At 47.2% G+C, this 16538-nt stretch overlaps 1 protein-coding gene across 14 annotated transcripts in view; it reads left to right on the top strand.

Moving 5' to 3' along the window:
• The window catches only part of SLC45A1 (solute carrier family 45 member 1), a 33604-nt gene that overhangs the window by 10859 nt on the left and 6207 nt on the right, over positions 1–16538 (top strand). For 8 of the 14 annotated variants that reach the window (XR_005103424.1, XR_005103425.1, XM_037382024.1 and 5 more), the window contains 8 exons: positions 3524–3702; positions 8425–8837; positions 10454–10546; positions 11012–11236; positions 12301–13040; positions 14199–14352; positions 15455–15631; positions 16316–16521. Coding sequence is in view for 12 of the 14 variants with exons in the window: in XM_037382013.1 (XP_037237910.1) it covers positions 3524–3702; positions 8425–8837; positions 10454–10546; positions 11012–11236; positions 12301–13040; positions 14199–14352; positions 15455–15631; positions 16316–16521 (2187 nt within the window). In the remaining 2 variants the exon portion in view is untranslated. Of the gene's footprint in view, positions 1–1972; positions 2454–3523; positions 3703–5497; positions 5546–5610; positions 5785–5959; positions 5976–7021; positions 7045–8424; positions 8838–10453; positions 10547–11011; positions 11237–12300; positions 13041–14198; positions 14353–15454; positions 15632–16315; positions 16522–16538 lie in introns of those variants that run through there. The other 6 variants (XM_037382016.1, XM_037382018.1, XM_037382023.1 and 3 more) reach the window with 6 other exon arrangements.

Here is a 16538-nt window from a genome sequence, read left to right as displayed (position 1 = left end):
GCAAGTGTACAGGGCTTTACTCATATCTTTTTAAGTAATCATGCTGCTTTCTAGTTCTCAACAAGAAAGTCTCAGGGAGTAGAATAGATTCGTTCAGCTTGAAGGGACCTACAACTATCATCCAGTCCAACTGCATGACTATTTCAAGGCTTCCCAGAAGTTCAAGCACACTAGAGTCCAACTGCCTCTTAAACAATGACAGGCATGAGGCATTTTTTTTTCCCCCTACGAAGGTACTATGAAAAATCAGTGGGCTGGTTTTGTGCATGTGGCAATACCTAGAGTCATGCCTGTATACCAGAGGAGGCAGTGCAGATGGTGACACCTTGTTCTCTGGATGTGAGCTGAGACCTTTGTATCTCACTTCTCTGCTGTAAGAGTTCCTGACTGTAGCTTTCTGAAAGTGTGCTTTTGCTGAAAGACAAAGCCTGCCTAAGTAGAATAGGAAGATGCAACAGACTGGGATGCGATGGTTTCAGAGGCAGTAACCAAACAAAAAAGCTGTTGTACAAAGCCATATAAGCTGAGTGGTTGTTTCTTCCCTAATCCGTTCTGAAAACTCACACAAAATTTATTGGACAATTTAATTTATATCAGACAAATGGCTTGAATCCATGGCACTAAAGCCCACACAAATTGAAAGAACCTTAGACAGTTGCTGTGTCTGTATACATCTCTCTCTTTCCCAAACACTACAAAAGCACCAAGTGCTGAAAAGCATTACGTGCTGTGTAAGATCACTGGCAACGCATGTGCCAAACCGGCTATGATACCAAAGGCTAGCACAGCCGAGCTGACTCAGTCAAATACTCCTTCAGCTGGCAACACTGGCCACAAATGGGTAACAGATCTCAACTTTTTCATAAATTCTGAGTGCATTCTTTACACTTTCCACTTAATAATTAACAAATAAGGAGTGGTGCCCCAACCCCATCACCACCCCCCGCCCTGGCCCCTGCAACCTTGAATCTCATTCTCCCAAACAAGACAAAGGCTTTTTTGTTTTTCCTTTTGAAAGACTTCAGCACATGGACAATAATTAACTTGTCACTTCAATGTGGAGTAGGAAAAGAAGGATATTTAGTTCTTTCTGTGTTATTGCCAGGTTGGGGTGGTCAAAAATGACAGATTGAGCTAGACCTCTTATTCCTCCTGTGGAGCAAGAAATACACAATGTTTCATACTGGGTACAGGAAAGCTTTAGTCTTTCCCATGCTATGGAAAGTTCTCTAGTTTGTGATGAAATTGTGCAAACTGACTTGAGATAGGCTTGACAATTGTCCTTCTGTAACCTACGCTGCTCTGGGTTCTCCTCATCTACTGCCCTGTTACTCCACCTCCTTTGTTGTGGAGCTCAGGAGGGGACAAACTGGAGTCCTCCAAACTAAGCAGCTTCTCCCCAGCCCTTTAAAAGAAGTGAATTATGCTAAGTTAGAAAATAAAAAAAAGTTAACTTTGAGGGCCTTCCCCCCACCTTGTGTTTTCAGACAATACAGTTTCTGAGGTTTTCTTACAGTATTGGCAAGGCAATGCCTTTGTGTCAAGGGCGGCCAAGCCATGCCGTGATCACAAGCCTGTTCATTTTGTTGAGGAGCTCTGTGGCTGTGCCCATGGTCTCCCACAGAAACACAGCAGTGCAGAATGTGCACGTTCATGGCCCTTCTGAAGGAAGAGGGATCATGTGTGATCTCTACTGTCATAGTTTTTTCTTTACTTCTTGGCTTGTATAGCAGCAGGCTGTCTGCTCTTCTGTAGGAAGTAGAGGACAGCTTGCACAGGGTGTGCACAGGACCCTCTGCAGACATAAAAACCTGGTGACCCATCTGGCCTTTCCCTCTTTGGGTCACCCAGCACAGATTGATCTTTGCTCCAGGATTCACATGGCCCTCAGTGTTCTGAAGTGCAGCCCCCGAACACAGAACAACTTCCACAGCGTGTATTCTGTTTGGTACAGACTTTGTGTCTCCCCCAGAAGAAATCGGCTTGGAAAAGAAGCTGACGGTTCCAGGCGGATCACTGAATGACATTGCAGAGCCATTGAGCCTAACTGAAAGATGTTTTAAAATGCATTTTAAGACAAAACGAGTAAAAGGAACACCCAACATCACACAACTAAAACCCAATTCTTCAAACGAGAGAACAACATACTCTCTCTTGGTGGCTTGCACAGAATTTCACTTGACTGGAGCTAATGTTTACCTCGGGGAAAAGGATTATGAAGATAGTAAGAGAGGTTTCCAGGAAACAAAGGAATGGTCCTGATCTGAGTGAGGCAAATAATGAGGTCTGCTCGCAAATGAAACAGTGAGCCTAACATGAAGCTGTAAAGGAGCAGAGATGAATATTCTGTCAGAAGCTGCTTCATGGAAAGACTTAACCAAGGAGTTTAATGAATGCAAAAGATCTTGCACCCAGAGAAGGTAGGAGGGAACAGCGCAGATTCGTAGCAGTAGGTATTCATCACCAAAACTCGCTCTTTTGAATGCTGTTGGGTTAAATTAGTACAAAGTAAATGAATATCTTTACATTTCAACAGCAATTTATGTGTAAGCTCACAGAGGAGAGGAGATTTGTGTTTTCTGTTTTGTCTAAACCCCAAAGGATGCTGATAGATGAATGCATGGCAGGAATTGCTTTCGTTCTCTCCATTGTTGTTACCCTGGGAAGAAGTAGAGTGCCTGTCCCACCATCACAAGTGAACAAACTGTGCTAAATGGTGTGAGAGTTAATTCTTCTAAGTTCTGAGCAGACAACTTTATTTAATTGAACATGGAATAAGTAAGAGTTTAATGTCTCAAATGTCCACAGGGAAAAATCGTTGGATATGATGGCTATGACTGCCTGCCAGCATTAATAACATAACCCTGTCTCCATGCCCAGGTGGAACAGAAAGTTGTCCTCAATCACAAGGAACGGGGCTATTAAATACTGGGTTCGTGTGCTCAGTGTCCATGGAGCTCTCCAGCGCGTGGAGGGGGGTGGGACAGAGGCTGGCACCGTGTTCTCAGTTGTGGTCACTGAAGAGATGGCTGATGCTGGGGCTTGAGCAAAGAAGGTTGCAAGCAGTTGTGGGTGGTCTGACAGCCATAATCTCAGCCCATTTAACTGTCCCTGAGGGCTAGAAGCTGGGTCAGCAACAGCTGGTCCTACTACAACTACTGCTGATGGTAGTGGCTTGGCTTCTCCCAGCAACAGCTGTCTCTTGCCCCACCTGCCTGATCCCTTTGGCAGGCAGCAGACCTGCCTGCTTGTCTTATCTTAGCAGCTGTAGCACCTGCCTGGACCATCCCCTATTCCTGCCTTTCATCCTTAGGGTTGCAAATCTTCATTTTTTTGCCTTTGGTGCTCAGAAGCAGGAAGGATCTTGCCAGTGGTGGTGGCATTGGAGGCTTGTAAATGAAAGGGATGTCATCAGCCCATGGTTTTGAATGAGAACATGACTGCTTTCTTGCAGAGCCACACCGATGGTTTTAATCAATTCGTTAAGAGTGTGGCTTCTAAAACCAGTTTGTTCTCTCAACAGGCAGCAAATGGAACAGTGACTGCTCTATTGTGGATGAGGCCCTCTGGCAGGAGAAGACACAGCATCCTGTTGTGGCAACAGCCACCAGCACTGCAAAGTGGTGTGTGGCAAGGCTGGGTTGATGGAGGCTCCAGAAGTCCCATACCTGGGCAGCTGAAAGGAAGACTCGGCACAGACAGGTGAGGGACATCTCAGTACCAGAACTGCCTCAAATCTGCCAGAAGGACTGGGGATAGAATGTCTGTCAAATGAGGAACCTGCAGCATCTTTGACTGAAGCCTGCAGCAGTGTCTGGCATGGCAGCAAAAGAATGTGTGGTGTTTGGGGCAAAGAGTAGTATTTCGGGATGAGTCCGTTACTCAGAGATGTCTGTGACATCAGACTGACTCTCCCATCTGTGTTTGGTTCATCTGCATGAGCATTTTGACACGGGTGAGGAAGGAGGTGAAAAGGTGAACTGGATCAAATAGCTGAGAGCAGCAGCGCTGGTGCTTGACAAGTTTCTTGCTCGCTTTTACCTGGTCTGGCAGAATTAGGCATGTATCTTAAGGAACATGTTTGGGAACAACGTGCTTACACAGGGCCCTGTCCTAGAAAGCAGTAAAGGGAAAAATTTTGCTGTGGTTGTTGATGTGCTGGCTGGGATGAGGTTTTGAGAATGATGATTTGTGAGGATAGGTGAGGAACCGTCTCACTTTTCATTTAGACAGTACAAACACCCTTCTGCCCTGTGAATGTCAGTGCTGTGAGTGAATAACCTGTAGTGTTGTAAACAGTCCTTTACACTGCCATTGGGTCACAGAAACACTGATAAATTATACTTGGCCAATATAATGGCCAAATTAACATAAAAATATTGAACAGTGCAGATCATGTGACAGGGAATCCATGGCGATGGGAACATTCAGTGGTCTCTTGTGCCTGTCCTTGTGTGTGCTGCAACATTACTCCGTTTCTCACAATTTCTTGCTGGGTTTTCTATGTACTTGTGCACTAGCTGAACCTCACCTGCCTCCGACAGTGCTCTGGCATCTTTTTCAGCCTTTGCGGTTGCACCACCTACCACATAAAGGAGGGCTAGTTTTCTGCAAATGGTGCCATTTATTCCTACTGTGACTAGTGATGTATGTGCAGGGAAGCCATTGTCCTGCTACAATAAATTCTATAAGAGCTAAATACTAATGTATGATAAGGATCCATGCAGTGTTATGGTAACCTCTGGAGATAAAGGCAAGCATCCTTAATGCCCCGAGTTTGAAGTGTTTTTTTTTTTAAATACACCCAGCTGACAGCACTACATAGTGGCATCTTTCTTTGCAAACCATGAGGAAATTTTGAACACGAGCAAAAAAACGTGGCATTGTAAAACAAAGCTGCCACACTGCCTTACCCAAAGCAGGGGAAGACTGAGCGCTACTGTTCATTACCGGAGTGTAGCATCATCTACGGCATCTACTCTGCGGGCCTATCAAAAAATCTCACTGCTGCAGGTGACAGCATTACTGTCACGGTCAGCTGCCCCGCCGTACCAGGGCCAGCGCGGGGCATGGCGGGGCGCGGGAGGCCTGAGGGGCCGGGCCGCGGGAGGCCTGAGGGGCCGGGGCCCGGGGGCCGCGGGAGGGCCTGGGGGCCGGGGCCGGGCCGCGGGAGGCCTGAGGGGAAGGGTACGGGGCGGGCCGCCGGAGGCCTGAGGGGAAGGGTACGGGGCGGGCCGCGGGAGGCCTGAGGGGACGGGGCCCGGGGGGGGCCGCGGGAGGCCTGAGGGGACGGGGCCTGGGGGCCGCCGGTGCGCCTGGGGGACAGCGCTTGGCCCCGGCGGCTGCTGGGCGCCCGAAAGACGGGGCTGCGGGGCAGGGGCGGTCAATGGGCGGCCGCGGCCGTGACCGCCCTCCGGGGCGGTGCGGGGGGCGGCCGCTTCCGCCGGCTGCGGTGCGGGGGCCGGCTGCGGAGCGACGTCAGCGGGGCCGGGCCGGCGTCACGGCGCGGCGGCGCAGTGCGGGGCCGGGCCGGGCGCCGCCGGAGGTGAGGCCGCGGGGCGGGCGGCGGGGCCGGGCCTGGGGGTCGCGGGGCGGGGGAGCGGCGCGTTCGCCATTGACAGGAGCGTTTGCGGGGCGGCGGCCTTCGCGCCGAGCCAGCGCCGGCGCCAGGGCCGGTCCCCGCAGCGCTGGTGGCCGTGGGGCGTTTGGAGCCCGCGGGACCCACTGCAGGAGAACCGGGAGCAGACCCTGCGGAAGCAGGAGGAACTCATTCTCGACGTGGAGGTGCGGGTCGGGCCGGGCGGGTGGCGGGTGGCAGGGCCGGCCTCGCGAGGCCCTGCGGATTGAGATGCGCCGTTGCTGGTGTGGCCAACGTCGAGTGCCAGAAATGGCAAATAGCTGTTGACAGTGAAAGCTGACAGCCATGACACGGTTGAAGGAGAGTTTTCCTGCTTTGCAGCTGTTGTGATCACCAGGTAGATTCACCTGAGGACAGGCTTGAGCCCTGTGAAGGTGTCCGCTGGGGAAAAGGAGATGAGGAAGAGGGGCTGAGCTCGCAGTTCTATGCTGACTTTCTGTGGGACCAGTGGCACGCTGTCAATGACAGCCTTTCGTTCCAAGTAATTGCAGATCACCACCATGTGTATTTTCGAGTCACGTGGAGGGGTTCTTTCCTTCTGTCACTACAACGTTGCCACTTACGAGTTGTGATACAACCTCTTTGCAACGCACAGTATGGAGCAGGAAGATAAAGGAGGATCTGGTATGAAATGGAACTGATAGATCAAGTGTAGGGAGATCGACACCCTGGGTGCAAATGGCAAGGTGTATCAGTGGTGGAGTGCTAGCACAACTGCATTGTGATGTTTCTGTGAAAGGGTCATTAAAGCAGCTGTCATGAAACTCATTGGGTTTTCGTTATGTCTGTTTTTCTGCTATCTTTTTCCTAATTTTTAACAAATTCTCATCGTGAGGAAATTACTTTGACCCAAAGGTTAATAAAGGTACTGCTACAAAGTACGTACTCTGTCTGTGGAATACATGAATCATAAGAAGTTTTCAGTAATTTGTGAAAACAGCATGAAGGGGAACAGCAATGTGGGCATCTTCACAGAGTCTCCGTATGCTTCTCGTTTTGTTGGTCTCTTGAGGGGCCTTTGTATCTAATGAGCTTACCCACCAAAATGCAGCTTGCAGTCAGTGCCTTGTGAGATGGGGGTTGTCAAGGCATGGAGTTACAATTATGAATTGCTTGTTCTTCTCTCTCATGTGGTATGCATCTTAGTCTGAAGAGGAGCAGTCTTGAGGAAATCTGTGGTACAACGTTATCAACACTTTAGTAGATGTCTTATCTCTCCCACCCTTCCTCCTCCCCCTCAGGCACCAAACACAGTCAAGTTACCCCAACTGCAGTCTTCTGTGATGTGCTTGGTATTTAATTTTGCATTGCGCAATAACTGTCTTTGGACGCTTGCATGGAGCTGGGGATTGTTCTGTGTAGACCATCATCCTGCCATGCTTAACAGCCATTGCATCAGCGTGATGGTAAATGTGGGTTTACAGAGTTCTGCTTTCAATAATAGTTGGGGATATGCAGTGAAGAATGGCGCTGTGTAGGCTAAGGGCTACAGGAAGAAAGACTGGCATGTGAAATGTGCCAGAGGAAGTAGCAAAAAGCAGATTTGTGGGAGTTCTGTGCAGCCAAAGTAGCAGAACAGCTGGGATTCTTTTCCCTAGGGGAACTGTAAACAAAAAAGTAAGATATTTGTTTTGCTTACTAGTATGCAGCTGTGAGGGTTTTCCTGAAGAGGTGTGGGGTGGTATGGAGCCATTCTCATGCGGCAGCAGCCTTTGGTCCCATGGGCAAGAAAGCATAAAGAAAGGGTCAGACTTCACTTACAAGCCGTTTCCATTTCTGGCAACAAGAGGCAAGAAATCACATGTGCTTTGTTAATTCAGCAGATCTATTGGCATCTATCCTGAGATGCTATTTGGGAACCCATTTGGCTGTTTCACTTGCCACAGTATGCAAGCTTTGGCTACAGGAGTGATTCTAATGAGACTCAAGGAGGCTGTTCAGCACTTGAATGCCATCCATCTCTGAGAGAGGAGTAGCAGTGCTGAGGGTGGCTTGTGGCGGGGCATGTATCTTCTTCTCGGGTATTAGTTTGAAACTTTGATTCCTGCACTGAAAAATGATACCAGCTTCTGGTTCCAAGCATATTTGTTGTCAGCTGACCTCATCCGGGTGTTCAGCTTGTGTAGTCTGAACTTCAAAAATACATTTGTTGAGTGCTTTGGTAAAGTCTTAACAGACATAGAACCAGAAAGAAGCAGAGGATCAGGCCCTGTCCTTGCAGTAGTGTCTGCTGAATTCAGGAATGTAAATAGGAAGAAAACCAAACTCAGTCATTATGAAAAAAGTTTTGCATTGAGCCTTGGCTTCAGCACAGGCAGCGGGAATGGTAGGATCAATACCGAAAGGTGATTTTGCGTTGCATTAGGGGTCTGGATCTGCAGCCAAGCCACAGCTTTGCTTTATTATAAACTTGAACTAAATTAAGATGACCTCAGTCTAAGTGAACTGCAGATAAATGTAAACGTATTGCTGTTATGTGAACTCCTGGGAAGTATGACATGTCTAACTGCTAATTGTTTTAAATATTTCAGTCATAATATCCCCAGTGATGGTAGGCAATGCCTAGGTAACCAAGATAGGATCTCTGCTGTCTCAATTGTGCAAAGATGGAGACTTACCTATAAAACATATATGCCTTATGTCAAGAGATTGAGAGAAAAGGTTGTGACTAATATGAGGCTGCGCTCAGTATGTGGAGTGTTGAGAAAAGGCTTGAACTTCAGTAAATGAAATTAAGCAAAGTTTTTCTTACTCAACCATTTTATTCTGAACTGTTTTTCTTACAGACATCTACCCGTGATGATTCCACAATCTGCAACACCCCCCGTCAGTGATGCTGCGCTCTTGCCAAGCGGGGCTTCTCAGGAAATCTGGAGGTCACAAGTTCCAGGCTATTCTGGATCGGTCACAGGGCACATAAGTCATCGGGCCAATAACTTCAAGAGACATCCAAAAAGGAGAAAACACATTCGCCCTTCACCGCCACCGCCACCGAACACTCCATGTCCTATTGATTTGATTGACTTTGGGGATCTCCAACCGCAGAGGTCTTTCCTAGAACTCCTCTTTAATGGGTGCATTCTCTTTGGGCTGGAGTTCAGCTATGCCATGGAAACAGCCTATGTTACCCCTGTTCTGCTTCAGATGGGGCTTCCAGACCAACTGTATGGAATGGTGTGGTTCATCAGCCCTATATTAGGTAACTTTTCTTTATGCTATTTCTTCTCTTCTGTTTTTTTGCACTACATGGGGGTCATATGGTTTTGTTTTCTCTGCCTCAGCTGTTAACAAGTACATTCTGTGTGCTGTTGAGGTTAAGAAGCACTAGCCATAATTTTAGACAACTGAATGGAGAGTAATTCTTGCTGTGTCTTAACTGAAATGGGCCCGTGTGATCAAAAGGCCTCGTTTCAATGGCTTCTCGACATCTTATGTCTTGCAGGAGGGTAAGCTTTGGTTACTATGTTCCTATATTTAAACACTAGCAAAAGAGTATCAGTGTCTCCATTTAGGTCCCTGTGAGAAAAAGCATACAGAGACAGTTCCCAAGGCTGTGTGAAAAAAGCAGAGTAGGGTTGGCTTCCCCTGTTTAACTCTCTGAAACAAACAAGGTGTTCCAGTGAAGAAGGACCATTGACGCTGCCATTACAGGCATTGAATTACCTGCCTTAACACAGAGGCTGGGCTGGGAGCATATCCATTACTATGGGAAGAACCATAGCATGGGCTATTACCACTTGGAAACTTTGTTCTGCCTGTTCTTGTACTTGTTGAATGTGCTTCAGAAGAAGCGTGGTTTAACCCTGGCCGGCAACCAAGCACCACGCAGCTGCTTGTTCACTCCCCCTCACCCAGAGGGATGGGGAGGAGAATCGGAAAGGAATGTAAAGCTCAAGGGTTGAGATAAGAACAATTTAATAGGTAAAGCAAAAGCCATGCATGCAAGCAAAGCAAAGCAGGGAATTTATTCGCTAGTTTTGATTAGCAGGCCATCCCCAGAGCAGCAGGGCTCCATCACACATAATGGTTACTCGTGAAGACAAACGCCATAATGCCAAATGTCACCCCCTTCCTTCTTCCCCCTGTTTATATACTCAGCATGATGTTATATGGCATGGAATACCTCTTGGGCTAGCTTGGGTCACCTGTCCTGGCCGTGTCCCCTCCCAATTTCCTGTGCCCCTCCAACCCTTCCACTGGCAGGGTCCAAGGAACCAAAAATTCCCTGTTTACTATAAACATCATCCAGCAACAACTAAAAACATCAGTGTCCTATCAACATTGTTTTCACATCATAGCCAAAACACAGCACTGTACTAACTATTAAGAAGAAAATTAACTTTATCCCAGCTGAAACCAGGACAAGAGTAGACAGACCCCTACTCACAGGCTGTCCCAGAGTAACACATGCACCTTTCTAACTTGTATGTTTGCTTCGTGCTGTCTTCCAAGCTAATTCTGCAGGAGATCTCCCATCTAAGATGAGGTAAATGAAATAGCTTGTAAGTAACAGAGTACTTTAGAACATATAACTGTTGTACTCTTCACCTGATGTCAGTCTCTGCTGTATTGATGATGCAGAGTCAACAGCCATGACAACGAGCAGCGGCACATTACGTTATTCAGTCCCCGATGTGGGAAATGCCAGGCAGTACATTGTGTGTGCCTGTGTGCACCTGGGTGACTAGTACCAACTGGGGACAGTATTGTGCCATGGTTTTCTGCCTTTAACTGCCTTTTAAGCTACCTGTTTTAACTCCCCTGTGAAACAGGCTTGTAGAAAAATGCTGCTTACTGAGGATTTGTTTTTTCTAGGGTTCTTGCTACAGCCTTTGCTGGGGGCCTGGAGTGACAGATGCACATCAAGATTTGGGAGGAGAAGACCTTTCATTCTGGTCTTAGCAGTAGGTGCGTCTTTTAGAAACAACGGGCATAACACTTGTAAAGTACAAACATGGTTCATCTCTCTTCTGCAACATCCCCTCTGGCACTAGGGAGGATGTCCCTGAACAAAATGCCCCCGAAATGTTGGGTTTTGTGGGTCTGAAGAAGGTGGTGAGTGATGGTGAGGTGATGCCTTGGCAGCTGGAGATCCACACATAAAAGCTTCTTTTGTCAGAGTCTGAAGAGATGATGTTTTGAGGGTGAAGAATGATTGTCTTTGGCCAAAAGCAGCTCCAGACATTTGTTAAGCTTGAACAGTGGAAAAGGATTATGTATATCCTATAAGCCATGCTCATTCCCCAGACTGTGGTGATCTCAACAAGGACAGTAGTGCTGGCTGCAAGGCTGTGCAGGTAGTATAATGCTTGGAGCATGGAGGTTTTTGTGCTTACAAGCAGTTGGTTGATTTTGATTTGGTTTTGTTCCCAGGAGCGTTGCTTGGGCTCTCGCTTATGCTGAATGGCAAAGATATAGGGAGTGCCCTGTCTGACACTGCAAATAACCACAAATGGGGGATCATCCTTACGGTCTGTGGTGTTGTGCTCATGGACTTCAGCGCAGATTCGGCAGACAATCCCAGTCATGCCTACATGATGGATGTGTGCAGCCCAGTGGATCAAGACAGGGGCCTCAACATCCACGCTTTATTAGCAGGTATGCTTGCTTGATGCTTCCTGGGTGATGTGAACCTTAAGTAAACAAGACCTACTGTGAGAAAGCAGAGTGTAAATCACTGGTCTTTTCTTGTATGAGCATAATAACCGAATACCTGGAGAGGTAGGGCTAATTAACTTTGAAAACAAACTCTGCTTACTGCAGAAGGCTTTTGTAACTACCAAAAGTCAAACAAGACATTCCTGGGTTAATCACCTGAAGGTCCCTCATGTTATTTATAATACCTACAGAAACAAAATAATCCCTCCAGGGAGGAGGTTCGGCTTTCTGCAAGTCTGGGAAATGCCTTTTTCAGTCGCTCTGTTGCAGGGGAGAGCGCATACTGGGCACTATGATCCCTCATTGTTGTCGTCTTCAGTCACTGTGCTGCCATAGTCTAGTTTGCTTCGTCATGAGATTGTTTCACACTCTTGAACGTACTTGTAAGAAAGAAAGAAAGAAAGAATAGTGTCATAAGGCTTTCACCATGTGAATGGAGTGAGACAGTATCCGGTGCCCTCAGAACTTCCGTGTTCATTGGTAGTAATGCAGTGGCAGTTTTATATACTGCCAACATGTTGCCGAGTAATGAGCTTGCTACGCTTCTGAAGTGATTCAGTCTGTCTTGGACGCAGTTAGATCTGCGTTCGTCTAACTGAGTGAGGAAAATGGATTTTCACTTACTTTCAGGAAAACAGTCTTAGCTGACTGATTGCAGAGCCTTGCCACGAGGCTGGTGGACACTTCTGTTTTACGGACTGAAATAGCTGAAGGTAAAGTGGTTTGTTCTTAGCAAAGAAAGAACTACCATTTTTGATTATTTGTATCATCACTTTTACAGCACTGACCTTCTCCCTCTTTCTGTCCCATGTTTGTACCTCCAGACTGTCCTTGTGGCGCGGATAACTGTTTATTACTGCATTTGGATTGAAAAGGGGTTGAGTAGTAAAACAGAAGTAACATGTCAGATTCTACTTATGAATAATCATTAGACAAATGGTGTGCGCTGTTACTGACTTCCGTATTGGCTAGGGAAGATAATCTCGGCTCTGTTTTTCCACCAGGTCTTGGAGGTGGCTTTGGTTATGTTGTTGGAGGAATACACTGGGATAAAACCAGTTTTGGAAAAGCTGTGGGAGGGCAACTTCGAGTCATCTATGTCTTCACCTCAGTTATACTGACTATTACTACTGTGCTGACTCTAATCAGCATTCCAGAAAGACCCTTAAGGTCCTTTAGCAGGAAGAAAAAGGTGATGAAGAGTCCAAGTCTTCCTCTCCCTCCTTCTCCACCTTTCTTCTTTGAGGAGGGTGTAAATGAAAACTTTGCTTCTCATAACTCAGCTCACTTATATGAAAGTTTTACAAGTCCCGTTTCCCCCCTCAGCCCACTCACACCCAAATATGGCAGTTTTATCAGCAGAGACAATTCCTTGACGGGAATTAATGAGTTTGCATCATCATTTGGGACTTCAAATATTGACAGTGTGCTTATAGACTGTTTTACAGGCGGGCATAGTAGTTATTTAGCACTTCCAGCTAGCTTGCCCAGGCAGCCTGTCAGTGTCAGCTTTCCTCGGGTACCTGATGGCTGTTACCAAGGAGAAAACGGAGTTCTGGAGCAAGGGGAGAGCAGCATAACACCGGGGCCTGACGGCGAGCCGCTAAGGGTGGGCTCACTGGATGCGATAAAGCCACGGTCATCGGGGATCCTGAAAAGACCTCAGACCTTGGCCATTCCAGATATCGTAACAGGACACTGTCCAGAAAATAATAGAAGAAGAAATGTAACCTTCAGCCAACAGGTAAGGGCAGAAAATCAATGATATGACCCTGTAAACCTGAGCATTCATTTGATCTCTTCATATAGTTTTAAATGTGTGACATACAAATTCATCATTAAAGACTGCTCGTGACAGTTTGCTTATGAAAGTCAGTATGGGAACAGCATACCTGATATGACTTTATCGGTAAAGTAGTGGGTAGGATGTGAATTATGACTGGCAGTCTGTCAACTGCCATTGTTCCCATGGCAGAAATGGGAGTGTTCCGCTCTCACCAGGCCATGTGTGAAAGTTAGGTTGGTATTTTTAGCCCTGCTTCACCACCCAGGGAGCTACCACATGAGAGCAGAAAAAGACACATTTTTATTGAGCCTGTATCTTCCCTTTCCACAGAAATATCCGCAAGATAGGGCCAGGGATAGGACTCTCCCATGAGCTTCTCCTTATGGCAGTCATTACATCTGGTTCCATCAGGGAGGTGAGGTTTCCCTTACCCAGGGATAAGACTCTGGCCTCACCTCCCACTGTTGGTGATAACTTGGAATGTCTGAGACCTCTGTATGCTGGCCCATTTTTTTATGATCCGGGATGAGGTAAACTGTCCTCTGTTGTTTTTTGTTTGGTTTGGTTGGTGGTTTGGTTTTTGTTTTTATTTTGGGGGGTGGGGGTTGTTTGTTTTGTTTAGTTTGTTACTGTTGCTGTACTTTGACCCAGTTTGTGAGAGCAGGCTTTCTTAGGGCCAGGGTTTTATATTCTGTGCACACAGAGATCAAGCATCAACGTTAGCAAGCAATGCGAATGTGTTTCAGTTAAAACCAGCCTCTTCTTCCGTGATGTCTCTAGAACTTCAGAAACCAAATTCACCTGGATGTGGGTACAGCTTTTATTAAATACAATGGAATTTATGCCTTCCCTATGCTACTGGATATGGTTGCCAAATACCCTAGAGAAGTGAAGAGTACTGTTTCAAGTATGCTGAAAGCTGTGGCACAGTGCTGCCATTTAACACTTGTTCCAAGGCTGAGCTTACTACTTAGCCAAATACACTGTTCTCAGTCTTCAAGTCAACATACTGCAGCAGCAGAGTTTAACTTCCAGGTGATCAGATAGGTGTGTAATACTGCATAGGTTTGGGTTTTTCTGACTGTATGTGTTGACCTGGGAGTTCTTACGGTGCAGGTTGCTAACATCTTGCTGAACGGCGTTAAGTATGAGAGCGAGCTGAATGGATCAAGCGAGACCTTGGAGCAACCACTCTCTGTGAAACTTCTTTGTTCGACCATCTGCCAGATGCCCAAGGCTCTTCGTAACCTCTGCATCAACCACTTCCTAGGTATTCGCAAAGTCCTGTCTTGCTTTCACCATGAAGTAGCCTGTCTTGGGTGAATGTTTTAAAATTTTTTATCTGTTGCTGCAATGGCTGCTAACTAGAGAGGGCATGGTTTGTTCCATATACGCTCACCAGTAAGGTACTTTCTGGTATTTAGTTTCTTAGAACACTGAGAAAGGAAAAAACCCAAACGAACAAAACAGTAAAGCCTACAGTCCTAGAAAGGGAATAAGAGCCTAAATCAGCACATCTGTTAAATGGAAAGTTTACGCCAGGATAAGACAACACCACTGAACTGAGAACTTGAAACTGTTGACTTTTTTTTTTTTTTAACACTCTGAAGCTGGCATTACTGAGCAGAAAGGAATTAGTTTTATTTCCTTCCTTACACCTGAGACCGGCATTCACTTTCCTCCCTTGGACAGCGCATGTGTAGGGGTCCCAGAACAGGCTGTGAGCAAGTGCAGAATGTGACGCTGCAGGAGAGCCCAGAACCAGTGCACTGTTACCTTTACCCTTGCAAGCAATCCAGTTTACACAAAATTGGACAGAAGATAACAGGTAGTTAATACTCATTGGCTCTGAAAGGCATTAAGAGATTGCCTGCATTGGTGGCCCTGACACCGGTTTGTGATAGGAGTTTTTAACTCTGTCAGAGGTGCTCTAGAGGCTGCAAGCCGCGACACAGGAAGCACTGCTTCCAGTTCTGTGTGGGAGGAAAACAGCAACCTGAAACAACTCTGTGATGAGCTGCTCTGTGAAGCTGAGCGTTGTGTCCTGTCAAAACCTGAAAGCAGCTCAGACTGCTGTAATCTATCTTTCTGTCTTGCTAAACCAGTATTCTGTGGGCCCCAGTTAGCCTCTAGGATACCACTTTGGAATTCAAAGGATAAATCTTGGTCTTTAAAATCCTGAATGTCTTTGACAAACATTGTAGCATAATGCACAGGGAACAGCAATCTCAGATAAATGTGGCTGAACATTATGTAATAACTTGCACAACCTGTCTTCAGTTACGGTTTGTTACACAGCTAACAGCATCCATGTAAGCTTACAAGGGGAAATGGATACCCCGCATCCTAATAGGTTAACTTCTGGCTTTCAGGATGGCTTTCATTTGAGGGGATGTTACTCTTCTACACCGACTTCATGGGAGAAGTAGTGTTTCAAGGGAATCCGAAAGCGCCTCACAACTCAGATGAGTATCAGAAGTACAACGCTGGGGTCACCATGGGCTGCTGGGGAATGTGCATCTATGCGTTCAGTGCTGCTTTCTATTCAGGTACTTGGTACAGCCACCTTAGCCACTGCTGTGCACCTGCTTCTTAAGCAGTGTTTCTGCAACAACTAGTCCGGCTTTTATATTGCACATAGCTACCGCATGGCACAAGTGCCGAAGCAGAGTGTTCTTTTTCACTGTGTTATTTCTGCTAGTTAGCTTGGCCTGTGCTGACAGCAGGCGAGGACAGCAGTCCAGTGAAAACACATCTCTGTTAATATACAGTTCCTTTCACAAGTGGCATTTTCAATGTCCATTGAATCCAGAAATATACGCAGCCACCATAGGCACAGTTCTGGTCCAACAGCACTCTGCCCATGTACCCCTGACAGAGCACCCTGGTGTCATGCACCACCTCAGCACCTTGTTGTGTGTGTCGTGTCTGTCCCCCTGGCCCCAACAGTTCCCATTTACCCTTCCAGGACAGGGGCATAGCCATGCTTCAACTCTGCCGTGCCCTCCATGTAGGTAGGGCAGCAAGGTTGCATCATGGCAGTGGGATTTGGAAGGGGTCCTTGGCGCTCACGTGTGAGCCACCAGTTAATCAAAGGCATGAGGGTTGCTGCTGAAATGTGGCTGCCTAACGGCTGGGCTGTGGGTCCCAAAGGCGCACCCCTGGGGTCCACTGACTGGCTAGCAGCAGGAAGGGCCACAGTTCACCCCGAATGCTGTGCCATTGTCTTGCAGCTGCACTGGAGAAGCTGGAGGAGCGGTTCAGCACGCGGACGCTGTACTTTGTGGCGTATTTGGCCTTCGGGCTGGGCACAGGGCTGGCCACGCTCTCCAGAAACATCTATGTGGTGCTGTCACTGTGTGCTACCTACGGCATCCTCTTTGCCACGCTCTGCACGCTGCCCTACTCCCTGCTTTGCGACTACTACCAGAGCCGTGAGGTGAGCCCCGGGCCAGG

Source organism: Falco rusticolus, chromosome 3 (assembly GCF_015220075.1).
Source record: "Falco rusticolus isolate bFalRus1 chromosome 3, bFalRus1.pri, whole genome shotgun sequence".
Lineage (NCBI taxonomy): Eukaryota > Metazoa > Chordata > Aves > Falconiformes > Falconidae > Falco > Falco rusticolus.
Note: the sequence above shows the minus strand (reverse complement) of the source record. Positions and strands in the feature narration are given on the sequence as shown.